The sequence below is a fragment of the Aquila chrysaetos genome, chromosome 18 (assembly GCF_900496995.4).
Source record: "Aquila chrysaetos chrysaetos chromosome 18, bAquChr1.4, whole genome shotgun sequence".
Classification (NCBI taxonomy): domain Eukaryota; kingdom Metazoa; phylum Chordata; class Aves; order Accipitriformes; family Accipitridae; genus Aquila; species Aquila chrysaetos.
The window spans coordinates 13,468,012-13,495,813 of NC_044021.1; the positions used below are offsets into that span (position 1 = coordinate 13,468,012).

At 42.5% G+C, this 27,802-nt stretch overlaps 1 protein-coding gene and 1 long non-coding RNA gene across 5 annotated transcripts in view; one reads left to right on the forward strand and one right to left on the reverse strand.

Moving 5' to 3' along the window:
* The window catches only part of LOC115353017, a 27,981-nt gene extending 21,889 nt beyond the window's left edge, over positions 1-6,092 (reverse strand). Inside the window, exon 1 of the long non-coding RNA XR_003927374.1 lies at positions 6,081-6,092. This is a non-coding gene — a long non-coding RNA (uncharacterized LOC115353017). The remainder of the gene's footprint in view (positions 1-6,080) is intronic.
* On the forward strand, positions 1,463-19,117 carry LOC115353015 (serpin B12-like). 4 transcript variants are annotated; one of them, XM_041118280.1, is made up of 9 exons: positions 1,463-1,734; positions 8,072-8,160; positions 8,911-9,095; positions 10,695-10,808; positions 11,170-11,301; positions 12,163-12,280; positions 13,552-13,694; positions 15,394-15,564; positions 15,688-19,117. In XM_041118280.1, the coding sequence occupies exons 2-9, from the start codon at positions 8,145-8,147 to the stop codon at positions 16,090-16,092; spliced, it is 1,284 nt and encodes a 427-aa protein (XP_040974214.1). In that variant the 5' UTR covers positions 1,463-1,734; positions 8,072-8,144; the 3' UTR covers positions 16,093-19,117. The 4 variants fall into 4 exon arrangements, with proteins under 4 accessions (XP_040974214.1, XP_029897778.1, XP_029897776.1 ...); XM_030041916.2 differs by lacking the exon at positions 1,463-1,734 and adding an exon at positions 2,023-3,832; XM_030041918.2 differs by lacking the exon at positions 8,072-8,160 and having other exon boundaries at positions 1,464-1,734.
* Positions 19,118-27,802: the final 8,685 nt, after the last annotated feature.

Genomic DNA, 27,802 nt, shown 5'->3' on the forward strand with positions numbered 1-27,802 from the left:
ATGCAAGATATAACAATTACTTTGCAGCCCGTCCTGCCTGAGAAGGAATTGCCTGCAAAGATCTTTACCAGCTCAATAACTTCAGGTAGCTGAACGACTGGGAAGTGTTTTATACACCCCATCGTTGTCTGATCTATTTTGGAGGCTCGATCAGAGTTACCCAGAGCTGTCATCACTGTGGTTTCTACAGGTTCTCCTGGAGGAGGTGGGTCAGGGCATTGCGCATGGGGTTGACAGCTAAGCAGCTGCACAGGCAGTCCGTACATCGGCAAGATGGACTAGTTGCCTGTATCTGTACAGTCTGTTTGTGTTTGGGCACTCACTCTTCGTCAGGTAGTTCCAGTTGTCCAGCAGGCTATATCACACACTGCTACCTCTGTGCTGGTCTGCTAGACTGATGAAAACCTCTGGCAGATTGCCCCATACCTCTTTTTCCACCTGGATGAGATCTCCCGAAGGAGAAAAGCTCAGACATCACTCTCTCAGCTTTTTCAGGTTCTGAAAACATTCCAGTCCAGGAGCCAGTCTTCATTCAAGGGAGGTCATACTCTGTGTAAATGCTGATCAGAGCATCTAGCACATCCACACAAATTTATGTAAGCATGTCTTCTCAGAGAGTTCCTTGTGGTAGCTTTGCCAGGAAGGGTTATCCCATAAAAGCAGAGAGAAACACTGCCTCAGGGTGGGGCCCATCTTTCTCCACCTCCTGACTAATACCAAAGTATCCCAGCCTATGCAAGGCAATCAGATGTCAGAGATACAAAGCTGTCTTAGTCTACAGAAGGCAAACCCATTTATTGGTCATTTATAAACAGGGTAGCTTGCTCATGAAAAGCTCAGGTTCATCTTTTACTTCTCCCTCTTCTCTCTGCCAGTCCCAGTATGAAACCTATCCATCTTGCAGCATGTGAGGGAGAAGTATCAGTAAGGCTCCTGCTGGGGTGAGAAATGCCGTTACGGTCTATTGTTCAGTCCCAGCTGTGCTGGCCTCTGGGCCTTGGGCAAGAAATTGCATGGGAGGACATGGGAAAACGTGTGTGGGAGCTTGTGTATAGGAACACTTACGTGCTGAAAGGTGGTGGTTACGATGGAGAAAGTGAACATAGCTGAGGACTTGCTCAGATTGCCAAACTGCTCCACCTCACCTTTCAGCAGAGCATTACTATCCAGTGATGGGTGATGGCTCTGATGGAAAAAGCAAGCCGTGGCTGGCTTTTGCAGGCGGTTGCAAACTGCAGTGTTATGTGTCTAATCATCTCATCACTCGCTCAGCTGCGCTGTCATTGCCCACTTCCTGCTCTCAGCTTTTTGTAGAGGAGAAGAGTTACATCTTAATGTCTTGTGGTAACAAAAGTTGTTTGTGGGGAAGAGTGTGGTGGTGTGCTCCCCCTCCGCCCCCCCTTTTCTTCTTAATCAGCAGCCACCAGTGGTGGTCGTGGTGGCTGCATCTGGCTTAAGTTGGACTCTGAGGAGACAGATAACAACACAATAGCTAAGGGCCATACATCTCACTCAACAGCTGAGGGCTAGTTGAGCATGGGCCAACCGAAATACGGCTGGTATGTAAGTATGACTATAAGTCAATCATCTTACTCCATAAATAGTGGAGAGCCCAGAGCCTGTTGAGCTCTCCAGCACGGCAGCGGGCTGCACGCCAGGATCTCCCCTTGAGTAGGGACGCCTCTCAAGGTTACTCCTCGAGGTTAAGAGAATCCTTATCACTTCAGATACTCGGTAAGTGAATTGGGAATAAGCGCACTGAAACTTTGAAATATTAGCTAAGTGATATAAAGGATTGATTGTGCAAATATAATCCTTTAGACATAAACCGTTGACCAAGTCTGGGACTAAGTCTGGATCCAGCCGCACCTAAACTCCCCTCTGAGAAGGAGTTTAGAATGCAAGGGGGTCCTTTCTGAACCTCGTGACTCAACGGGAGGGCATCTCTGACAGTTTTGTCTGACCCTGTCCTCTATGCAGTAAATAATCAAGTGTACCTTGGCATTGAATTTTGTTAAACCACTGTCGCATTTACCATTGAACTTCATTAACTTGCTGTTTTATATCAATAAAATATATTGTTGCTTCTCTCTCGCGAGTGACGTGCACCACTCCTTCTGCAACAAAGAGCAGTTTGGTTTTGAAACTTGAAAAATGCTGTGCAGAGCCAATTGGCCCCACTGGAAAATCAGTACAGTTTTGAACCCTGAATATACTATCCTAAGGGCCTAGCAAAGACAAAATTTGCACATACATTGACATTTCCTGAGGCAAAGCAGTTAAACTGATGTCAAGGAAGTTCTGAGGGAATATATTTACAGAGCAAGTAAAATAAATCAGTGGAGAAATGATGTTAATATAGGAGGGAGGGAGAAAGCACAGAGATTGGAAGAAGGAAAGTCTTCAAAGATACTCAAAAATACTTAGACTGTCACTGAAAAGAGGCTAGGACTCATAAAAGCAGCAGAAGGAAAGGTACATGGTAAGGCAATGCTCAAAAATAAATTAAAAAAACCCCAACCAGATAAAGAGGCAGAAAACTGAGGAGGAAGACTTAGAAACACTACAGAAACATGCAGGAAGGAAAAACAGAAGCAAAGAAGTGAATGGCAAATGGAAGCAAAAAAGCAAGGAAAAGAATAAGGGTAATAAGAACACTCATTCTATCATTGTATCTTGCATTGTTTACAAATCCCTCTTTTCGGATGGGCCCTGGAGCACTGGATCCTGGGCAACCGGGCTGAGACCTCGGCAGAGGAACTGGGAACAGGAGAGCTGGTGGGAGCTGTGCCTGAGGGAGAGGGTGGCCCAGCTTCAGCGCCAGAAGGGAAGTGTAGGAAGGGCAAGATGGTGCTGGGAGACTTTCTTCCTCTTTCCTCCTTTCTCCCCTCACCATGCCTGATCCCTCAAATATCCTATGAATCCAAAGCCAGTTTTATGCTTTGTAAGAAGAAAGAAGAGGTGAGAAAGGAAAGAAATAAAATTTTCAGGGTTGCAAAGCCACATATAACCCTAGAGGACTTACTTTTGACCCCGAGTCCAGCTGCCATAACACAGTGTTGCACCTGAGCTCAGTGGTGTTGATGAGGTGAGATCAAACACTGTGCTGGTGCAGCTCCACCCTGCCCATCTCTTTATTTCTGTCTCACTTTATGCTGGAGACATAACCTATGTGATCAACCACTCCTGGCCTTCTTTTATTCTTAGCTCCAACGATTTAAAAGAATACCCCCTGGCTGGGGATTCCTGTTACAGTTCAAGGAAATACTTCTTCCCCTCTCTAATTAAGCTCCTTCCATACACATAAAGCTGACTCCTTACCTGAGAGAGAGAGAGATGGCTGTAGGCAACATAAAGCTCGTGCTTTTCCCGTTCATTTGCTCTATCTCTGCAAGCAAGCTCAGCTCCAAACAAGGCTTCTCTGAATCCTGGCATAAACCCTGCACACCCCTGTGTCCAGGCCAAATCTGAGAGGGACTATGCACAGCAGTACAGCCATGGATCTCCAGGGTTAATACCCAGTTTTCCAGCTGAGGGTGACTTGGCATTGCAATCAGGTGATGTTGCCAGCAGATATTGCCTGCCAAACTTGTTGGGCAGGTTTGAGAGAAATACTATTAGCATATTGCTAGATACAGGTTTCCTAGTCTTCTGCAGGAAACTTCATGTTGATGGCATTTGCATTAAATTGCAAAATGCTGCTATCATCAACAATTCGTTAGAGGCTGAACTTTCCCACAAGAGACTCGGAGATTTTTGTAATACAGTATTCACAAGAACGTGCTCCAGAGCTCAGCTGTTGTGATCTTCATTAACCTCTTCAGGCAAGAAGGTAAACAATTCCTTTTTTTTTTTTTTTTCCCCAAAATAACTTGTGATTTTTTTTTTTTTTTTTTGGCAGATCCAACGTAGTCTACAGGTTGTTAAAGTAAACATCATGTTTACAGATGTGACAGAGGGGGGAGATACTCTTACAGGCTGCAGGCAGCAAAACACACTGCTAAAATTCAGGTGGCTCAAGAGCTTACACAAAAGGAGCTGGTCTTCAGTGGGATGTAGATGGGGAATTTAGGAACACATGTCCAAAGCTATGAATCTAAAGATTCTTGCCTAAATTTCCCCGACTTTTGATTCTGAAATTTCCCCAGGACCTCTCTGCCATCCAGAAAGCTCTAATTGCCATAGGACTGATCAGTTCAGTGGCTTATACCACAAAGTAGATGTTTTTCTGCCTATATCTCCAGAAGGGCTGAAGGGCAGGCTCTTTCAGAGCACCTCTACCCACTCAGGTAGAAATGGGCTGATGACCTGGGTAAACTCATCCATGAAGCAGGAGATACAGGTTAATTTCCCTTCTTTACTCAGGTTTCCATGGCACAAGAAAAAGCCTTGAAAAGTTCACTAGACGAGAGAGAGGGCGTGCAATTCTTTGGGTGCTTAGGTGTTTCCCCTGTACCCTGATCCCGGCTGCCAGGGAATTGTTTATGTTCTTAAACAATGACTATATAAAATAGGAAGGGTGGAGTGGTATTCAGATTTTATTTTGTTAGTGGGGATGCTAGTCTTCGCTATCAACATATTAGCTCTTGGGTTTGGCAACGATGTTTATAAGCTTGCTGAGAAGCCTGTGTGGCTGCACACAGGCATATCACTTGCTACTGTACAGCCCATAACAGGCTAATGTACATCCATGTCTGTTTATGCAGGAATAACTGGCCTAGAAAGAGGCGGAAAAGGTACTGGAGGTATGGATGCAAAATAATAAAAGCAGTTAGAAAAAGCCCTTTCTGCAACAAAAGTAGCAGCCTGAGAAGCTAGGTTGTTTGGAAAATGAACTTGGTAACATTTCCCTTAGAAAGTTATTTTGTACTGAAATGTATTGGTTTTTAATTTAAAGCATGTTACTTTGGAAATGTTTTGTGGCACATGGGGATGATTAGAATTTCTGTGTTGTAGGAAATGTAATTTTTTTTCTGTGCTGTTTGTCCCTTTCACTCCAAATCAGCACAGAAACCCTTGCAAACATCTTTTTGTATGAATGGTAATGAAAAATAAGAAAGTCACTTCTACCAAACACAGATTTTTCATGTGAGGAGACAATACTATCTGGCATGTGCTCCTTTTCTAGGATAGACACATGTAATTTCTGCCAATTCTGTCTTCCTTTGTGTATGAGAAATGAAAGTGCATTAAAGCACCTTAATGGGAGGCAGATTGAATAAGTAAAACGTGCAATGGGAATTATCATGTGGCATCAAGGAAAACAGGTTCCTTCTTGCTTACCTTGTATTAAATACAGAATTACCTTAAAAACAAGGCTACAGCTCTCTTAGCCTCCCCACCTTATTTACTGCCTCCTCCTGTTGACTGCATAATATAATTTAATACACCTATTAATAATGATAGCTTTGAGCACAGCTTTTTATTCTTTGAGAATTTTTGTCTTGATTTCATCTACCCTTAGCTGAAAACAAACCATAAAAAGAGAACAGATCACGAATAGTTATAGAAAAGGAGTGTTCTTCATTTCACCCAGCCATGGAAGAAGTTTGTCATCTTTACAAGGTCTCTCGTATACAGTGGTTTCTTCTGAAGGAAGCTCTTTTCCTGGGTAGCTTCTTGCTCACATATAACAGCACCAGCAATTTCCATCTGTTGGACTATGTTAAAAGCTACTCAACCATCATGCAAAACATCTCCCTTCATCAGATGTACAGCCCCAACCCTGCTTGCTGTCTCTGCACTATTGCTAATGTTCAGTGCAGACACCCTGGCTAGTGCAGACTGGCAGCTATCATCTTCCTGGAACATTTCTCCTGATCTCGTCTCTTCTCTCCTTACCACTCCAAGATCTTTTAAAAGAAGTGTTACCATTTGTTGTTCACCATGTAGGTGTTCTCCAAACTCCACTGTCCTCGCAGTAACTCCAAAACTCTCACTGACTGAATGATTACACAGATTACACACATGGCTTTATGGTGTGGAATCATTCATACACTTGTGCCTGCCCCAATTTAGATTAAGAAAGTTCACTAAATCCTTTCATTCTGCAGTAAGAAAGTTCCCCCACCAGCCCACACCTCCCCTCCCTTGCTTTTGGTTTCCAGAGCAGCTCTCTAAGTAGTTCCCACTGCACAAAACCACGGAGTTGGCCGTAGTGTTTGCACCTAGACTTCTCCCTGAGGACAGCCTGATGCTTTTTCTAAAGGAGTGGCCACCTCAGTGCGCCAGGCAGTCACTTTTAAAACCTGTTCCCAGCTCTCGGGCTTTCCCTCCACGCTTGGCAGTCCATCCTCTCCCTGCAGGCTGGGGTGGAGGTGCCTCCTTCCTGCTGAGGAAGTTTATTAACTCTTTTTTTCTCCTTGACTTGTTCTGAGGTTTGGGCACACCTACGATACACCTCATGACCTACATTTGCCGTGAACAATTTCACAGCTCCATTTCAGATCTTTCAAGAGGTGTGGAAGCGGAGGAATACAAACTGCAGCACTAAAGAAGTGCTGAGTTTTGTTTTCAGAAGGTTCTGGATAGTATGTAATGAAGGTGGAAGAAAAGATAAATTATTATTTAGTGCAATGTCTTTTTCTTGTGGTAAGATGACTGTGTTATTAAAAGGAAAATGAAAACCATGCTTCATACAAATACACAAACAGCAGAACTAGAACAGCTGTTTTCAGAATTAATGAGATATAACTCATCTTTAATTTGTTTGTTCAGAGGACCTTTTGGGTATTTCTCCTCTGTTTTGCCCATTTATATTAGGTCTTTATGTGAAGTACTTCTGGACTTCAGGGTGAAACAAACATCTTGGTATGAAACATATATGAACTTTTTCTTTCAGCATCACAGTTTCTTTCCACAGAGCATCAGTCAGAAAGATGATGAAGCATTGATTAATGCTGTGCTTTTCAAAAGGCAAGAAACGTCTGCATTTGCCACATGTGGCACCTTCATATATTCAGCAACTTGACTTTTCAGCTCTTCCAAGCCGCTGCAGCGATCTATCTTAGGCTAAGTCTATTTTCCTGTGGGCTGAGTTAATTCCTGTTGTCTGGCACTTGCTGTGAGCTAAGATGGTTTGGGCAGACAAATGCTGCATCTCAGCTGAGCCACATCAACGCCCAATGCCCTGGTAACTTCTGGCACCTGAGCCCCAGCTTCTCGTGCAAAGTTCATGTCTGGCTCATGGCTGAGCAAGAGGTAGTGTGCACTCTGCATCCTGAGGACAAGGCGAGACATTCTGAGTAGCTTTTTGAAGGGCAGGCTCTCTGCGAGGGGGGGGGGCTGTGGCTGTGGTAGAAAAGCTGGGCCCTCGGTGGGAGAGCAGGGTGGCAGGAGAGCATCGGCTGGAAGGGGATGGAGGTCCCCAGCACCAGGCAGTCCCTTCCCAAGAAGGCTCTAGACCCCTCTCAAAGGGGCTGCTGGACACCGACAGCCCAGGACAGGCCATAGAAGGGGTCTGCTGATGAAAGATCCTGAGGTTCAGCTTTGCGCCAGCCTCTCCCCACCCTCAGCCTTCTGGTGACACAGGCTGGAGCTCCTCAGGGACCTTGGCCTTGCAGGCTGCAGCAGCTGGGCAGCACAGGGCTGAGGAAGAGTGCCTGCTGTGCCGTGGGCTTCGGTGGGCAGTGGGAATAAACACCCGGCTAGGCACTCACCATCTTCTCAACAGAGAAGAGCTCTGGAAGCTTGCTATGGACCTGGCCCATGCTTGTCCCAGTGCAGGCTGAAGGCTAGAGCCAACCAGATCTGTGCTGCGGGAGACATCAGGGTCTTCTCTCCATACTGCGGCTGTGTATTTCCCCTAAATAAAGTATCTTTCTGGAACACAGGCCGCAGATACTCATCTCTATGACTGCAAGCAGGCAGGAGTGTACGCTTTGCTTTTCACACATTTTTCTGGTGTGCTGTCCAAAATATCATTTGGTTGACACTGAAAGTAATGGGGTTTTTTTTTGCGGTATAATAATTCCAGAAAAGCTCATGTGATCCTACCGGTATCCACATAACAGCTTTACAGTTCTTCTCCTGAGGGACAGGAAAGGAGTTTCTAAACCCTTTTTTTTTTCAGATGGCCTCCTGCTTGCAAGGACCAAGCTGGAACCTGGTCCCAACTTGTTCTTAGCAGGGTGGATTTAATGTAAATGACCCATGAGAAAGGTATCAGACTGTAATGTTTCTAGTACAAAAAGTGACACAAATCTTGTCATGTCATTGAGCAGCAATTTACAGGCTTCTTTTCAGGGCTGTTGAGCTATTGCTTTGTTTGGAAATTTTAATTGCGTATCCTGCCTGAATCTGTGGCTCCTGGAAAACTCATGAGGAGGGAAAAAGTGTATTTCAAACTGTTCATGTTCCCATAAGTCTCCATAGCTGTTAATGACCCTTATTCATATATAAAAACATTTAATTAACTTTATTTTTATAAACCTGTTGTTTGAAACCCTCATACCACGGCTCTGGTTACCAGACATGGTTATATGCAGGCGGAGTTTCTATCACCAAGTTTCTGTCACTAATCTTATGTTGTTAGAAGAGGAAAGAGTTGATATAACTGTATACATCAAACCAGTTTGGAGAAGGAAAATGTTAATCCACATCCGATTTAAATACCATGATCTGAAATAAGATACACCATGGGATAAGACAGAAAAATGGTCCTTTCTGAGGAATTCACATACATCGTGAACGTGGGTCCCCTTTCCAGACCCGCTGTGTCCTTGCTCCTGCTGCGTAGCATAGACTGACAGATGTGTGCAAGGTTGGCTGTTTCAAACGCTCAGAATTTAGAAAACTTCTATTAATAAGCAACCAGCTATGGGACAATCTCAGAGCAGACAGGTGCTTCACAGTGTGATCTAGCTAGGTAACAAGCTGCATTAAATTTCTTCTTTTTTTTTGTGCTCCCAGTCAGCAGCTGCTTCATGATGGGCTCCATTTCTAGACCAGTTACTGAGTTTTGCCTTGATCTCTACAATAAGCTCAACAGAAATGCAGAGGACACAAACATCATCTTCTCTCCAATGAGCATCTCTGTTGCCCTGGCCCTGGTCCATCTAGGTGCAAAAAACAACACTGCTGCTCAGATAGAAAAAGTAAGTATTAATGAAACATGCTGAGATGCTTCCACATTGCTTGCTGTTCCCTTAATGGAAACGTTGGGCATCCTAGCAGGACACTTGTGCGAGGGTCTCATAGGAAACAAGCAGGAATACGAGCACAGGTGCTGCCTTCACCGTCGTGCTTGGTGTGCTTTGATCCTTGCCATCCGCTTGTGTGAGTTGGCCCATGCAGACTCAGGAGCAGGAGCTGAATGAGAGGAGGCAATACACCACAGTGGGGCACTCTGGCTTTCCCCCAGCCTGCTGCCAGGATATCAGACTTTGTTGCAAAATTACGAGCAGGTGCTTCCTCTTGTGGTTGCTATGAGAATCCTGAAAGTGTGAGTCTGGGTGGGTGGTGGGGAGAGTTGCAGAAACCTGAAGTGATTGCGTCTGGGTGACTGGAAGCATTAGCTCTCTTACCACTTATGACATTCAAGAGTCAAAATGTCTTACCTGCAGAGCTCACAGGGACCCAGGTGGGCAGGGAGGAGGTGAAGAAGGCCACTCCTCCGATTGCTGTGCCTTTACTCCCCACAGTACAAGTTCTACTTTCTACAATCTTCTCTTTTCTCCTTTGTGCCCATGAGCGGTAAAAGACCAATAATCCTAAGGCAGAAGTTCTTGTCAGTAGCTGGCTCTGTACTGGCAGATCTTCATCCATCATATCCGAACACTGCCACGTGCACAGTCTGACTGCTGGGTCTTCCGCAGGCAAGGTAGACGTGCCGTCCTCACGAGGTTTCCAGGGTGTGGTGAGTTGACCTCGGCTGGTGGCAGCCAGATGCCCACCCAGCCGCTCTCATACTCCCCCTCTTCAACAAGGACAGGGAGAGGAAAATGATGAAAAAGCTTGTCGGCTGAGATAAGGACAGGGACATCACTCACCAATTACTGTCATGGCAAAATAGACTCGACTCGTTTTGGAGGTGGCTGGAACCAGCTCTGTTCGACATGGGGGCAGCCCCAGATCTCTTTGCGCAGAGGTCACCCCTGCAGCCTCCCGGCTACCATAGCATTGCCACATAAACCCAATAGACAGGGACTCTTGCTTATTTTAGGAGAGCAATGGGGATCCAGTATCCTCAATAAAAAAGATTAAGTCTATGTATGATGCAACATTATTATAATGGAGAAGCTGCTGGAAATTTTTCAGCGAGATATTTGCACATTAGAAACCAGGACTGGTTTCCATTAAGAGCACCGTGGTTTTGATATATTTCCTAAGCTGATGCAAAGGTTAAGAATGATTGCAAAAAGCCAGTTTTGATGTTTTCAAAGAAAACTGTAGTTATCTCTTTGCCTGAGGCAACTTTCTGTTTTGAAATTTAAGGTAACGGTAGCAATAAAAATACAAATAAAATGTAAACATTTTGAGGGATTAAATGCAAGTTCTTCTTGGTTTGTTAATATAAAAATGTGAATCTGAATATACGAACAATTTCAAGTCTGTCATTTCAGCCTGACTGAAATTGAGAAAATATCTTTCATAAATCTACACCATTTATCCAGGATGGCACAGCAAATCTTTTAAACAAGGAAAATGATTTTATCCCAGTTACAATTGCCATAATTTGACATCTTCAACTGCAGGTGCTCCACGTCAGGAAAGCTGCAGAAAGAATGAGCCTTGGATCTGATCTTGAGAGCACAGCCCCAGAAATGGAGCCAGAACGAAGCCAGGAGAGACAGCCTTCCCTCTCGCAGGTGCGTCCTTTGGTAGGGAGTACTGGAGTCTTCTTCACTGCACGGAAGGTTACTAGGTACAAAGCACTGGAGTCTGCCACTGGAGGGAGTCAAAATCACACGCACAGAGTCTGCTTAATCCACTAGGAAATGCCTGATACAAGGTGTTATTTTATTAAGGGCCAAGTCTTCCATGAAGCCAATACCAAAGCCTTCAGTGATCTCATCTGAAGGAGGGTCAGGCTACAAAGCTTAGACTAGCTGCATTTAAAAATCAGTACAGTAGGAGTTAGCCCTATAGTGTAATCTAATTAGGATGCAAATTAACAACCAAAGCTATACGGAGTAATCGTTATAATTGTTGTGTTTGTAATATTCCCAGTGTAACAAGGATGGGGACCTTAACCATGAAGCGTTCCAGGCGCTGCTTTTGCAATTACAAAACCTTGGTGAAAGATATGTTTTAACCCTGGCCAACAATCTCTTTATACAACAAGGATTTGAACTCCAGCAGGTAAGTTACCTGTACCTGCTAACTGCTGTGGCCCTGACCTCAAGCTTCCCTGTAACTGTGAGCCTCACTGTTGTCCTCCTCATGTGTATTTTGGAGCACTTGATGTGCTGCTTAGAGCCAGATTCCTTGCAGCTGGTGGGAAAGAGACAAGAATTTCAGCTCTCCGTTCTTTTGGTTAAAAAATCCCACCCTGTGGCTATCAATGGCTATAGAGCAAAAATAAAACAGGAGTCTGCTTTTGGCATATGTTGACACTCAGCCTGAGGTGTCACTACAGCCAAACCCGGCCTATTCAAGCTGTCTGTAAGCTATTTATTTCTGGGCTTGCAAGCGGTATGGCTGGGGCAGCAGTAAGCTTGGAGAGGGCTTATCACCTGAGATGTTACACAGTTTCATGCGTAGGGCTGCTGTGCTGAACTTCTTACTTCTTTCTTACTGAATGACAGAGCAGTCTCTAGACTACCTAGTATAGATAACTTGCTAGTCACATCTTTGCTTTTCTGTCAATTATTTCTGTTGAATGATTTGGATACTTAAGCATCAAACAACACATCTGGCATCTTCTCTAATGTTTTATTTTTATCTGGACCTCAGGTATGCAGTTCTCCATGGGAAGACTCTTTCTTCTGGCTTTCCTTTTACTTATTTAATTTTTTTTGCCTATGCAATAGAATAATTATCTCTTCTTCAAAGATTTTCTGAATAAACTTCAGGTAGTTGATGTTTCCAAAATTAAATTTTGCCTTACGAAGTCAATAGGTCCCTCGCCATTTCTAAAATAGTTCTGAACCATTGATTTCTTTCAAAAGGGAATAAATGCTTAACAGATTTGACAAATTTATAATCTTTATTGCTTTACAGCAATTTCTAATGTGCGCTAAGGAACTGTATGGAGCAATGCTGCAAACAGTGGACTTTCATGGTGCTGTTGAAGCCACCAGAATAAAAATTAACAGTTGGGTTGAAAGTGAGACACAAGGTAAAACAAAGCAAAACTGTAGCCATACTACCACTGCCTTCTTAGACTGCTTTAACAAAAGAAATTCCAGGGTATGAAAAGCAAAGACTTGTTCATGTTTTTGGGTGTTCAATCCTATGCTGTTTAAAGACAGCTTGTCTTCCTATCCACTCTTGAAATATTAGAGTAAGTTATCAGCTAAATTATTTCTGAATTAAAGGTGTGTTTGTTGCCAGATACTTTTGTATTCCCACCCTTATGCCTGGCATGATAATTGCAATAATACCTATAAGGCTTGACCAGACAAATTGCTTCCGCAAACAGCCAGAAATGCAGATACAGGACAGCAGGGGATGGAAGCTGTGAACTTCATGGTGAGACTGGGAACAGCCTGGGGAGCGGGGGGGAGGAGGAGGATAACTAAGGATCTGGTTATGTGTAGAGCAGTGTCCATAAAGACGAGAGATTTGACCACCAGCGAGACTCACTATCACAAATGACAATCGACCAGCTCTTGCCCTTAACAAGGTAGCGGGGGCCATTGGCTCTTGCTGATTAGACTAAACATGATATATGCCATTTTCCTTTAGTTTTGCCAGAGCTGCAGTAGCAGTGGGATGACAATTTTATAAATCTTCTGGCTGAACATAAACCAGAACTTACTGGGGGACAGGCAATTAGATTTGAGGGCTTCTGTAATTTCTCAGTTGCCCATCTCCTGACCAAACCTGTCCTTGTACTGGTAGAGCGGCCTGTGACTGGTGTGGGAAAGAGCTGTTAACCCCAACTGGCTCCCAGTAAGAGGGCTGAAGGTTCAGGAGCCACCTTGCACAGGGTTAAGAGCCATCATTGCTCTGGGTACTCATATGAAGCCTGTGGACCTGCTAAGTCCTCCTTCAGCCTCTCTCTGTGTGGAAAGTCAAAAGCTCCACAGTTGGTTAACTAACTGCTGTGTTTGGTGCAAAGGGAAAGATGCCCTCATGTAAACCAAAATATGTGATTGATGGTAGTGCCCCCTTCCCTGTGGTTAGTGTCACCTGGCACATATGTATGGTCACTGACACTGACGGTTGGCTAATTTGGTGACCCCCACTCCCCCCTGTACTTCAGGGCTGGTAACACTGCAGAGGAATCTACCATTTGTTTGCCTATATTGTCCCTGTCCTTTGAATAAACCAAGAACTGGATTTCTAAGTTTCTCCAAAACCAAGTTCACAGACAAGTAATTGAGTCTCAGTCCAGAGTCTTAATGACAACGAACAAATACTTGTATATTCCAAAATTTCCTTTAGGTAAAATCAAGGAACTCTTTGCTCCGGGTATGATCGATGCACGTGCATTGCTGGTGCTGGTGAATGTAATCTACTTCAAAGCATCCTGGGAACACAAGTTTGAAGAACGAAAAACAGTACAGAGAGATTTTAAACTGAACGAGGTACATCTGCATTCTGTAAATCTTCACATTATTTACCCTAGAGGCTGTGAGCATTGCAGCAAGCATAACATAGAAGCACAATGTCCAGGGCTCAGCTGCCCTGTGAGCAAGGTGTGGGTGTGCTGGGAACTTAGCCTGCCTCTCCTGTTGGGTAGAGGTGGCAGGAGGGTTATTCACAGAAACGCATAATCTTTACTGAAAAAATGTGCAAGACTCAGAAGTTGCAACAACTCAGAGTTTTGCTTTGGTGACTGGTAAAACACAAGTGTTAGCCCTGATTAGCGCTTTGGAACATAGTAGTCATTACAGATAGTTGTCATGGGTGGAAGCAAACATGAACATCCCATTTCATATAGGCTCCAAGGGGTCATTGTGGTGTTTATATGTTCAATACATTTCAACATTAGCTATGCATTTGAGAGATTAAAACAGACCAAACAAACCAGGCCAGATAGTGACAAACTACAAAAATACAGCTGCAATTTGAAAAAGGAGAAATTCTTACAGGGTATTTTGGTTTATTTATAGTATTTGAAACGTTTGAAAGTTTATTTTAAATATATTTTAAGTTTTAGCCCTTTTTTCTGCCATAGGGGTATCACGAAAGCCTTCATAGTTTAACTAAAGTATTGCCAATATTGTTGCAAAGTTAGTTCTTTAATAAGCACATTCCTCCAAGTATTGTGTGTGACCTGTAAGTCTAAGATATTCTCAAAAAAGACAATCAAAAACATTTACTTTCATTTAATTCAGTTTTGGCGTCTTTCCATATGTTGTGCCAATACTCTATTTGTTCTCATCTGTAACAAAAGAAAAAAGCCCAACACATTTAGGTCTGCTCTTAAGTTGCAGAGCTTTGTATGGGAAAAAGTCTCTTTTGAGTGTTCCTCATATATCAAAGGAAAAGGTCAGAAAAACATGTATTTCTAGTTCTTGTGTTGCATTCCATTGTTAAGACACTGGTAAGAAACTGTCATATTGGGTACTTATATTTGTGACTTTAAATATTTCTTTGAATATGGATGTTGACAATGATCTATAGCTGAGAACATTTGGTGCACTGCTGCAGTAGGAGAAACTATGAGATAGGGAGAAGCTGTATAGATTTTTCTTCATACGCTAATCAATACTAGCAGGATTTTTGCTGAAAATATGTCATCTACCAGAAGTCTTCTCCCTCTGCTTTAGAAGTTAGCTAAGAAGTTAGCTAACTGTAATAGGAAACTTGGCCCTTTATAAAGCTTTCAAACAACCCCGTCACAAAAAAGGCAAGATAACAAGACCTAGAAGAGGGTGCCTGAGAAAGGTTATGATTTTGCTCTTAACCTATTTATTGTTTCCTGTCTAAACAATCAGTCTGATAAATGACAGCCTGATTCTTGCAGTGCTATTTCTTCTTTATCCCAGTCCAAGTTAGGACTTGCAAATTCAACCAGCATCAGCCTGTTTGGAAGTGTTACACTATTAAGCAACTTCACTATCTGATCAGTTGGAGGGAAATTGTTTTTTCTCCAAAGAATTATCCCCTTTATTTATGCATGGCAAAGCTGAGGTTTTGTGTGTCACAACAAAATAAAGAAAAATGTTTAGCCTAACAACAATTACTGCTGAAACCCTGACTACTGATAATACACCTATAATAAGTTTAAATGTTAAGAGCTGTATTGCTTAAGTGACTGTATAATTTTCTTTTAAACAGAATGAGAAAAAACCTGTGCAGATGATGTATCAGAAAGGCACATTTAAGTTAGGCTACATTGAGGAGACGGGTGCTCAGGTCCTTGAACTCCCTTATGCTCAGAAGTCACTGAGCATGATCATCCTGCTGCCAGGTGACATGGCTGATGGATCTACCAGTGGGCTGGAGCAGGTAAGGCAGTATATATCATGGACTGTGGATGAAAGTTGGTTGTCTGAATTGAGGCTGGGTAAAGATCTAAGCTTTTCAAAACTGCCTGCCTATGTTAAATTCTTTTTTTCCCCCATCTTCTAGATTGAAAGGACAATGACCTATGAAAATTTAATGCTGTGGGCCTCTTCAGAGCACATGTTTGAGATGACAGTGGAGGTATACCTCCCCCGATTCAAGCTTGAAGGCACCTTTAACCTCAATGAGGTATTACAAGAGATGGGGATGACTGACATCTTCACTGAATCAAAAGCTGATCTTTCTGCAATGTCGTTTGCAAAATCTCTGGTGCTGTCAAATGTTGTCCATAAGACGTACGTGGAAGTCAATGAGGAAGGCACCGTAGCAGCAGCTGGTACAGGAGCTGTCATTGTGAGGAGGTCTCTTCCTCTCACAGAGGTGTTTATGGCTGACCACCCTTTCTTATTCTTTATTAGACACAATCCTACCAATACCATTCTTTTCTTTGGAAAACTCTGCTCACCTTAAAATCAGGGCCATTTTCTAACATTGTGAGAAACACCTGGATGAAAATCAGAAATTGTATTTTTTTCCCAATGAATTCTTAATCCTTTGACAGCTAGTTTGTATTTCAAAGTAATCTCTGCAACCATTTTAGGTTAGAACCCATCAACTGGATGCTCTGGCACTAGGCTCCTTGAATTGCAAATATTGGTCTGAATCCAGAATAGGATTAAATTTTGCCTTAACCTCACTGGATATGAATAACATTTTGTTTCCTCGATGCCCACCTATGCTTCCGTATTCCTGCATTCATATGCATTCCTGCATATTAATGATGGTGACGATAGGGTTGAGGTTAGAAGGGACCTCTGGAGGTCATCTTGTCCACCACCTCCCCTGCTCAACCAGGGCCACCTACAGCTGGTTGCCCAGGACCATGTCCAGACGGCTTTTGGACATCTCCAAGGATGGAGATTCCACAGTCTCTCTGGACAACCTCCGCTAAGTGCCCCATAAGTTCTCAAATGACTCCAAAGAGAATTTTGAATGCACGGTGTCTGCAGGAACAGGATATGAAACCACACATTTCTAAAGATGGTTAATTATTTACACAGTCAAGAAGGCTGCCTTTTATGTGGGGATAAATCAAGTGATCTCAGTCTCAAAGAATAGGAAAAAAATGGTCTAAAACACCCCATTGAATTTACTGACGTGGAAAACTGTAGCCATGAGCTTCCAAGAAATGTGTTTTCTTCCTTGCGTGCTGCTGTCTGGTGAATTTTAACAATCTGAGATGCAGATCTGAAAGACAGGGCTCTCTCTATGCTCTGAGAAATGAAGAAAGGTTTTGTAAAGGGCAGTGTAAATCATGGAAATCACAGTTAAACATAACCTGGGAAGGTTTTTAGTCTGTGGGAGAAAAATAAAACTTGCCACTGACTGATAGGGAGACATTACCGCTAATATGCTGGTTTAACATAAGTAACATCTTCCTCAGAGGGATTCTGCATGAGATTTAACAAATTAACATTTGCAACATGCTTTATGACCCATGAAAAGGAAAATATACGTTAGCCGTTCGCTGTATAATTGGATGTAAAGCACCCTCATGTTCCGCATTCATGATTACCATAGCTTATGCACCATAAGTTACCCGGGGCCCTTTGGACAAGAAGTCTAGGAAATAAGAGGGAATGATAACTGAGCAAGAACAGACAGGAGCAGGACAATAAAAGAGTGAAATAAACAAACTACTCTTGACAGTCTAAGTTGAAGGTGCAGAACAGCTCCAGCACTAGTTCTCCAGGCTCTGTCCGTGTTTCCCTTCTGGAGGCTGGCAGCCCAGTTTGCCTATTAGGCAATGTTTTTGTTACCTAAAGCTGTCATCATACAGTGTTTATATTCCCCAGGGAAGTTCTGAGCACTGCAACCTCAAAAATCAACACTGTTTCTGAAGATGCAGGGACGGGGATTCCTGTGATGAAATGGCAAATGCCACAGGGGAAAAAACCCTTCCCTTTATTCCCACCTTTTCTCAGAAATGAATATACAGTCTCCAACCCCCAGCATATCCTTTTTCAGCACCCTTGACTTAAAACAGGAGTTTCTCACAACACTGTGAGTTAGCAGGGGGACGGATCTGCACTTGCTACCAGTGAAGAATGCAGGAGCTTAGTCCTGAAGGTGAAAGAAATAGAGGAGGAGGTTTGCAATAAAAGTCTCTGTTTAGCACCAGCTAAGCTGGACTGTTGCTGTGCCACCAGAGCACGGGAGCCATGAAGACATGTGGTGAGCCCTGCATGGCGTAAGGGATGCGTCTGGGACATTTCTGGTACACAAAATAGCAGCGGTTTTACTACTGCCACAATCTCATGAACTATGAAAAGAAGACGAATGTCGTGAAAGAAAAACCAAATGTCTATGCAACATAGGTTTTTTTACATTTTTTTCCCCTTGGTGCAGACTCTGCCTCTCTGCCAGTCCCCATCCATGCAAACAAGGTCCAATGCTTCTTCTCTTCCCACAGCTTGCAGCTCACCAGGGGAACAGGCATCTCCTTTGCAAATGGCAAGGTTCAGATGCATTTGCTGCTCTGCCCTGAGCCCCAGGGGTTGGACTACGTGATCTTTAAAGGTCCCTTCCGACCCAAACCCCATTTTATGGTTCTGTGTGTTGCACATCGGTTAGCTGGATTTGGCTAACTCCACTGAGCTCTGATCAGTTACTGATTTACAGCTGGTCAAACTAGTTTATAGTAACCACATTGTATCACAAAATATCTGAGTCGGTAAAAGCCACAAGAGTTATTAGGTATTGTGTCTTAGACTTGAAACATACATGCACATTTTAAAATCTCCTGACTTTAATATCCTGAGTTATACTTATGGAACTGTGTAGGATCTGCCTTGTTTTCCTACTCCCATCTGGAACTGGAAGTGGGAGAAACTCGACTGTGATTGGAATAGTGGTTATTGGCAAAACATATAGCTTTTAAGCAATAAGGTAAAGAAATACTACTTTTCGGTGCTCATGGCCTGAGACTGGATTTAGAGACATGATCAGTGTTTAAAGTTTCACTTTTACAGTATCACTTTTAATGTTTGTGTTCAGTCTGGGCTAACTTTGCATGTGGTTTCCTCTCAGTGTGAGGCAAGCGGTGGCAGTAGAAATTCTCACAGCAAGTCTCTGCCTCTCCTCCTGAAATTTGGCACGGTGCATTCAGGCTGCACAGTGTTTCAGGTTCTCCAAGTTGCGGGGCCCCAGCCCTTCTTAGAGGATTCATTAGCAGCTGTGGATGCTCTGTCTCATGGTGCTTATTGTCTCACTGAATTAGGTACTCACTTCTTCCCTAGTATCAACTGAGGGAAGGGCCACGATTTGGCCCTTAAATCACAAAATCAGTTGGTCCTTTATGAGCAGTAAAGTGAAATGCCTACCCCATACACAGCTATTTGTATTATTCACTTACCTTCAAAGAGAGTTAAATTTTACTTTAGAAACCAATTCAACATGTATTTCAAATCTAATAAAGATGGCATACTTAAATTTCCAGAGGAGTCAAGACACCCTGAGCTACTGCTGTAGAAAGCTTAAACACTGATTTGACTCTTGGGGAAAGCTTTACCACAAAGGCTAAAAAATAAACCAGAAAAGGTTCAACTGGTACACTTCAAAAGATGCTACTTTGCAGGATTTATTTGACCTGTTATTTCCTAAGTCGTCCCAGGAACTTCTCAGAATTTGGCTCTCAATCATTTTTGGTTTTGGCCTTGGTGTTATGGATTGCTAGAGACTAGTCTATTTTAGACAGAGACTCAGGTAAGTATAGTAATTCTGCCTGATCTTAAGACTGAACACAGCAGTATCACTACTAAAAATACTAACAGTGATAAAATTACCTTTAGAAACAATCCTGTCACTGATTTCTTACAAATATTCTTATCTCTGCAACCCTTCAAAAAAAATATCTGATGCATTGTAAATCTTCCGGCTTCCAGTCTCCCTTCCAGTATTTACCAACTTTCCATCGCCTTTCTCATGGACCATCCATCCCATGTATCCAACACACGTATGGAAGTGCCAGCTCACTTTCTTGGATGGTTTCAGAAAATCATCCAGAAGTAATGCTTTGAATTCACTTATTTTTTAACTTCTGTGTTATACCATATTTTATTCCATTAGCCCAGTAGAGTCAACTTAGCAGGGTAAACGTATAGTAGCACCTATCTATATTCAGATAATACTGGGGCTTGTTACCCTTGAACAGAGCAGCAAAGGCTGGCCTTGACTGATGGTAACTTAAGTAGTTTCATGCCTTCTGTACTGTACAAGGTGCTATTCTACTCCAGCTGTACAGTCAGTCACACGGTAACAGCAGCAGGATAATCTAGACATCTAATTCCATATTTATTAAAAAATTGTCTTTTAGTAAATCCTTGATTTTATTTTCTTGGTAAAGTATGCTCATTTTCTATATGGAATTATAATCACTTCTAGCAGGTACTACATCATAGTATTCATAGGCTTTACGAAAACCAGATTCAGAAGTTACACTTCCTAACTGTATTTTTCAGTGTATATGTAATGGAGAATCTGAGTAACATGTTTAATGCACAGAATTATAAATGGCTTTAGAAAGGAGAAGAAACACTAAAATAATGATGTGGTTCTCCTAAACATAACATAGGCTGGCTTTAAGCATGTACATCCCAAAAGCCATCCGAAAGAAAAATTCTCTTTTCCTATGCATGTGGAGGTAACCAAAATTTGTAGGCATTTTATTTTCACTTTTGTAAATTCTGTAGCAGCTAGAATTTTTCTCTGCTTGCTCTGAACTGCCTTGACGTGCTTTGCCCATGCTGAAATTCAGGAATGAGGCAGAATAAGGTGCAAGTCCCCAGGGAACATTTAGTGAATGCATTCAAAGCAGATCTTGTGCAAGCTATTCAAATAGGGGTCCCTGAAAATGCCATTAGAGTGACTTCATTTTTTTTAGGTGAAAATGGTACCTGACTTCTGTAGTGGAGAAATTCATGTGGCTCAGGAGGTGAAGGGCCTGTCTTCAGTGTATCCCTTGTCACCTACGAGAAATTAGCAGAATCAACCAACATGGAGAACGTGTATCCACAAAAAAATCACAGTACACTTGCCTCAGTTCAGAATGGAGGAGAGCTGTGAGCTCATACTAGTACTGTGGGCTCTGGGGATGAGGGGTGCCTTCATCCTTGAACAAGCTGATTTCTCTGGGCTGTTTCTCTGGCCCAACAGCCCGGGCTGTTCCCCTCCAGGGCCATTCACAAGTCTTTTGTGGAAGTCAATGAAGAAGGCACTGAGGGAGCTGCTGCTACACAAATGACTATAATACCGTTGTGCCTCCACATTCCTTATGAGTTCAGAACTCCACTCGTTCCTTTTCTTGATCAAACACAATCTGAGCAAGAACATTCTCTTCTTTAGCTGATGTTGTTCCCCCTGAGGTTAGAGCAGGTTCTACTTCTTTCTTCCCACAGAGAGTACAATACTGTGGTAGGAAGGAGTAAGGCATAAACAACATGCTGCTATCAAGTGTCACCGTCATTTCCTGATATCTGTAGTCTTGATCCCAACAAAAAGCACCAAGCTGCTTTGGCAAGACTACTGGAAAAAATTATAATGGGCCTTTCCTGTTTAGAGCTCTTCTCAAACGAGAGAACAACGCTAATGGAGTTTATTTCATTCTTATCTCATTCTTAGCCATGAAAACTCTCATTGCAGTGGTGGTCTGAACAGTTGGGTGAAGTGCTGTATAAATAAGAAGTTCAAAATTATGCCTCCCCTCTTCAGCTGTATGGCAAGGCTGGTGGTGGGCCCAGCCTCCAGAAGGTGTTGCAGACCTTCCTCCCCAGCCACCAGGTCCCAAGCCAGAGACAGCTTCATGCTGAATCCCCTGCTTTCCTCCCACATGCCTCCAGCAACCCCATCTCCAGTGCTTTAACACCACCATGAGGGGAGGCTCTTGGCCACCATAATGGCAGTCAAACCCACAGGACATGTTCATGTCCTGAGAGCAGCTCCACACAGGTGTTGGGCGTGGAGATATGGAGCTGCATTTGTCCCTCACTGTTCTCCTCACGTACCCTCTCCAGTCCTCCCCTTTGTGAAGGACCGCTGAAGTGACAAGAATATTGCTTTCTTCCCTTTTTTTCTCTCCTGCTGCAAGCATGATGGGTAGACGTATTGTAGATCATGCGTGGACACATGGTCTGACACATTGCATGCCATGAGTGAGTGTGGTTTTCCAAAGCTTGATACATTTACAATAATGAACGATAGCTTAGAAGTAATTTTAACTATAGTAGTCCTGTTAAACTGTAGTATTTTCCTGAACCATACAGTGTGGCAGCAATAAAGGTATTCAAAGCATTTAATTGGTCTGGCTTTTTGAATCCCGGTTTGAAAGATGCCTTAGGTACTCAATGTTTTTTAACATCTTGCCACATTGTCTTGTTTCTTGCCTGTTGTATTTCATCCATGAACTAAGTGAGGTGTAATGTGCCGCCACCGGGAACTTAAATGTCCTCCACCTGCATTTGTCTGACTTGCCATTCTAAAAATAATGGATGCAAAAGGTGGGGGAGTATCACTAGTATCACTTTTTAGTATCACTAGGAAACCTTTCAAAGAAAACTGTTCCCCAAAGCTCTGGTGTTTGACATGTGCCTGAAAAACCACACTCCTTCAAGACCATGAGATATTTGGCCTTGGAGGAAGATTGTTCTGCCTGTAATCTCTCACCCTGTCAGTTCTACAGCCCTCTGCCTGATGAGTGGGAAATTATTTACTAAACGATAGAGGGGTGACCACTGAGGGGAAAGGCTTTCTCAATCCAGAATTTCATAATGGATGAAAGCCCCTCTAAAGTACCATATCCTCCAAATCATGTTTTCAAAATATATTAATGCAATCATCTCATATCTGTACTGGGATGTACCGAGTGTGACTGGGATAGAGTTAACTTTCTTCATAGCAGCCTGTATGGTGGTCTTTTGGATTTCTGGCTAAAATAGTATTGATAAGACTAATATTTTGGCTGTTACTGAATGGTGCCTGCACAGCATTGAGGCTTTCTCTTTTTCCCACACTGCCACTGTCCCCAGCAAGTAAGTTGGGGGTGGACAAGAAACTGGGAGGGGACACAGCCAGGACAGCTAACCTGCATTGGCCAAAGGGATATTCCATACCACATCATGTCAGCAATAAAAATTGGGATAAAGGAAGAAGGGGTGGTGGGGTTTTTTTTGCTTCCAAGGTGTTTGTTGCTCAGAGATTGGCTGGGCATTGTCCTGCTTGTGTGAGATGGTGAGTGATTGCATTTGCATTGCTTGTTTTTTAACTCTTTCTTTTACCTATTAAACTGCCTTTATCTTAACTCACATTTTTTTCCCCTTTTGCTCCTCATATCCTCTCTCCCATCCCTTTGGGAACGGAGGGGAGTAAGCAAGTGGCTGTGTAGGCCCTTGGCTGCTGGCTGGGGTCAACCCACAACACAGGGTTTAGCTGCAGTTTGCCAAAAGTGGCAATTAAAGGGAAGTATTTTAAAACAGCAAATACGTGTTTGGTTTTTTTTCTTGAGTGGTGTTCATAGGTTTTAATATCCATTTTATAATATAGCATGAAATAGTGAGCTGAGTGTTTTTCTGTGCCAGAACCCACTTCAGGTAAGGCCTTGAATCATTAAATCTGTCTTTACTGGTTTTCAGTGATAAGAATTGTTATCTAAGTGTATTTGTGCAGTTTACTCAGTTTGCTTCTGCATAGCAAAGCTCATTTTCTGTCTGTACCAGAGTGAGTGAAGTACTGCAATATATGTAGGTTTTAGTGAATGTTAGTAACTCCAAAGTTTGGAAACCTGCAGTCCTGATTGTTGAGATTCACAACTGGGACAGGGAGAATGGAGCTGTATGCAAAATTAAATTGGGTCTAATTCTGGTCTCTTCTGCCTATACAATTTCCTTCACTTACACAGTATGCATTTATAAGCTATTTAAATATCAGTGAACCGATATCAGGGGAGTTATGATAGATTTACACCCGTGCCTGAGAACAGAATTCAGTCCCAAGTCTCCAGCTGAGTTGCCCAGACACCTGTGCATACCAGGAGGAAAAAAGGGCCATCATGAAGTCTCAATTTAGAAATGCACACACACTGCTGTGTCTCTCCATGTAGCACAAAGGCAGACAAAGGGAGACTGTATGAGCACATCTTGTAGCTGTTTTCCAAATACAGGGGAAAAAAAAGAACCATGTCTTAAATACATAGTAAACTGCAGCTCTGCGAATGAAGGCATGTACTTGCAGGCTTCTCCCACTCTCAAATGAGAAGGCTTGCTGGCAGGATCAGAGCTTTGAAGTCACCCCACAAGCATCTGATGGCATTCCAGCTCCTGTTTACCTCCTGTGGCTTAGTGGCAAAGTTTACTTTGTACAAGATGGAGGTTTAGGAAAAGGGTCAAATGGTACTTTCCATCCGCAGTAGCAGTGGTTGTGTGTGCTGCTGTACCACAGGGACACTGTTCCACTGTTCCACAAATAGATAGTTGCATGGGAAGCAGTGTGAGACACTTCTGTGTGTGAATAGATTTCACATAGGTGTCCCAGGTCAAATACCAAAGCTATTGGAGATCATGTTCTGTCAAGGCATTCTTGTTTGCATCCAATAAGCATGCAAGACTGAAATAGCAGGGAGTACTTTGTGTATTGTGCATGAAATAATTGTTCATGCAAGCATATTGCTTTAAAGTCAGCTTTTCACTAATATCTTATTCTGTGTAGTAAAAGTATCTTGCTTTATGAAGGTTGTTGGTAAGTGATACTGGTCACAGGTTCTACATTAGATTATACGTAAATGTTTACAGCCAGCTGGGATACAAATGTCTGGTATTCACAAGGTGATGTATCTGGGTTACAGGCAGGCCAGAAATAAAGAGGCTGTCAAATTTTATCCAGGATAATATGAGAGCAACAACTTTATCAATGGTAAAAATCAGTGCAACTGAGAAAAGGCAGAAATGGGGAGGGATGTAGAGAACTTTATTTTCAGGACAGTTCAGTAGTCCTTGGTTACCCCAGGCATGTAGATAGGGAATTTGAATTGCAGAATGATGACATTATATATTATACAAATCCATGGCAGGATGTGGAAAACATGCCATTTGCACATCCACATTATTCCATGGCCTGAAGAAGAGCCTTTTTCCATGGGAGCAAATTCTCTTTTCACACCTCCTCTGGAGCTGAATCAGTTTACATTGGCTGAAAATTTGACCCTGTGTTTTCAAATTATACACCTGCCAGTTCCTCACAGGGCTTGGCAGCTTGGGAAGGGTATTTTCAAACTTTATATTTTGTTTTCAAAACTTGGTCACTAACCATATGTGCACAATATTGGCTATCACTTACATTCCACGTCTGGACCACAATACATCTGATTTCACTAGCTGTAAGAACTGGCAAAAACATCCCCTCACTAACTTTTATGCTAATAACATATTAGGCTACCAAGCAACTAGATAATTTGACTAGCTATGGAAATCATACCACAAGGATTGTCACGGGAATGAGGAAGAACAATTACATTTAACCTCCACTCTGATGGCCAAAAGCATACCTTTCTCCTCAGAACTGTGAAAACTACACAATGCTCTACAGGGCTGAGCAGCCCTGAAGGGCATTTCAGGTTTCCAAGTCCATAATTTGTTGAAGTAGCTCAGTAGCTAACAACATCCACAGTGTTTTGGATAGTGTGATTAGTGTAGTAATAAGTTCTTGGTTATGAGTACGTCTACAATAATTACATTTTAGGACCAGGGAGACACTCCCAAATGCTACATCTTGTGCAAAGAATAAATTGACTAATAAGTATTTGCATGACTTGGCAGCAGCATATGTCAAAGTTTAAAGATGCCTGGATGTAACCGTTCTAATTTACAGTCAGGATGATTTAGGACAGAGATGAGTTAAAACTCCAGGGATAAGGAAGCACTGAAACATAACAGAGGTTTGGAAACTCTTTGTCTAGAAGCTTCCAAAAACAGGTTCAACAAACACCTATCAACTGTGATCTAGACATCTTTGATCCTGCCTTAGGGCAGCATATGCACTAGACAATCTCAAGGCTCCTTCCAGTCACACGTTTCTGTAATTTCCAATCAAATCTAATTAATGGCTACACGGATTTGCAAAAGAACAACAGAGATTTGCTTGATGTATCTGTTCAAAGTTATTACAAGATCTGTTGGTAGGAATGGATTTGTCATTCCTTTTTCATACATGTTACTCTTGGAAACTTCATTTTCCAAATGGACAACAGATTTTATTATCAGCTTCTTCTATACTAAAACCATTGCCCATCCATTGTATTTTCCATGGCTGGGTACCACAGCCCAGAGGAAGGAGTCTGCACACCATGTAGATTGTGGCCAGTGGCTGAATGCAGATTTTGCGGTAAGTGTCTCCCATTTCTTCATGTACAAAATGTTTCCAAGCAATCCTTTGCTCTTTACAACTCAGCTCCAAGAACAATGTGATAATGAACACTGACCTGTGTTGAATGTGTTGCGTTCTCCGAAACGTTTGGGAATTCTTCACCAAATTTCATTTAAATTAGCACTATATAAATTCTTATGGCAATCCCCAATTCTTTGAAGATATACCTTGTTCTATGATATTACCTATGCCTCTAACAGTGACGAAACAATAAATGTTTGTGATGAGAGTTTATTGCTCTCCAACATCCTCAGTAACATTGAAAAAAGCTTGAGGATTCTAAGGAGAAATGCTTAAGTGATAAAAAACAAGGAATTTCCTTTTCACAAGTGCATAAACATGCCTAACTCCCATTTCTGTCACTTGAAGCACTCCCAAGTCCACCAGAATTATGATAGGCAAGTTTCACTTTGAATTTGTGCTCTGGGTTTTCATCATTTTCTGGGCTGCAGAATGACTGGTCTGGAGGATTATCAGGGCCTTAGCAATGAAATAATAAGAACCGGTGCCTGGAGAGACCACTGCAGTATCATCTATTGACTGTTGCCTAGATTGAAATGTCAAAATCCTGATGTTTCATCTTAGCAGAATTTTCATTCATGCATGCATTTCATTGTTAAAAAAAAATGTAACCAGTCACTACCTTTGTAGGAATGAACTTCAAAATGCAAATCAATGTTTTTTGCATTTTCAGAAACCCCAAACAACAGCTCCATTGCATGATAATGTCTATTATCTTTTTCAGTGGTTAATCAATATAGAAAAACAGCCCCTTTTTTAAAAAGCAAAGGAAGTTTTCTACTATCTTCACCACTGCACCCCACAATGCTGCTGACAAGAAAAGCCATGCATTGAGATGGACGGAAGTTTAACTACTTGAGGTAGAGCTAGGAGAGGAATATTTCTGGATATTCTGTATCTCAGCTTTAAAAATTGCTGCATTTGTTATTTAGGTAAAAAGACCTGGCTTATAAAATGATTTAAACTGCCAAAAAGGAATGATAGCCAGAGATACTGTAAAAGAGATCAGTCACAAAGTCTGGATCAGCTGGTGTTATGAAATAGGCTCATCATCCAGAAATATTTATCTGTCTAGCCATAAACCCTTACTCTCTGGAAGCCAGTTAAGACGACACATGCAGGCATCCTTGCTTACAAATGTAATTTCCTGCTAGTCATGGTTCATGAGCAGGTGAGAAAGGGTGTGAGCAGAGAAGGAACAACAGGCAGAACTGGCTGCATTGCTAGGGCTTTTTTTGGATGCTGATAAGTGAATCAAAGATGAAGAATTTTTGGATGCTTTTTTGTGTCATGTCTAAATCTCCGTAGAGAATAAAGGGGTCCATCGCAATCATAGAAAGACTTCTGGTGCAGAGGGAAGTTCAGGTGGGACAAAACAGTGCTGGGCTCACCTTTTCCTTGGCAAGTTGAATGACCAGTTTATTCATGAATGGCCCAAGTCTCTGCAAAGCTGACACTCATCAATTCCTGCACTCTGTCGCCAATAAATTCAGCATTGGAGAGTCAGCAGACAGCAGTGCAATTTAGAAGGTGATACTTGCTTTTCACTAGGTTCTTGAGTCATACAGCCTGAAAATCACAGGAATTAATATCAGGCTTTGCTCACCTCGTGCTTCCCAAATGAGCTGAGACCACCAGCAATACCTGAAGTCTCTCTCACTACTTCATCAACTTCAAGAGGTATTTTTCC

Coding starts and splice junctions, on each gene's coding strand:
- LOC115353015 (XM_041118280.1), top strand. Junction 12,281..13,551: donor GGTTGAAAGTGAGACACAAG/GTAAAACAAAGC, acceptor AATTTCCTTTAG/GTAAAATCAAGGAACTCTTT. Junction 15,565..15,687: donor CTACCAGTGGGCTGGAGCAG/GTAAGGCAGTAT, acceptor CCCATCTTCTAG/ATTGAAAGGACAATGACCTA.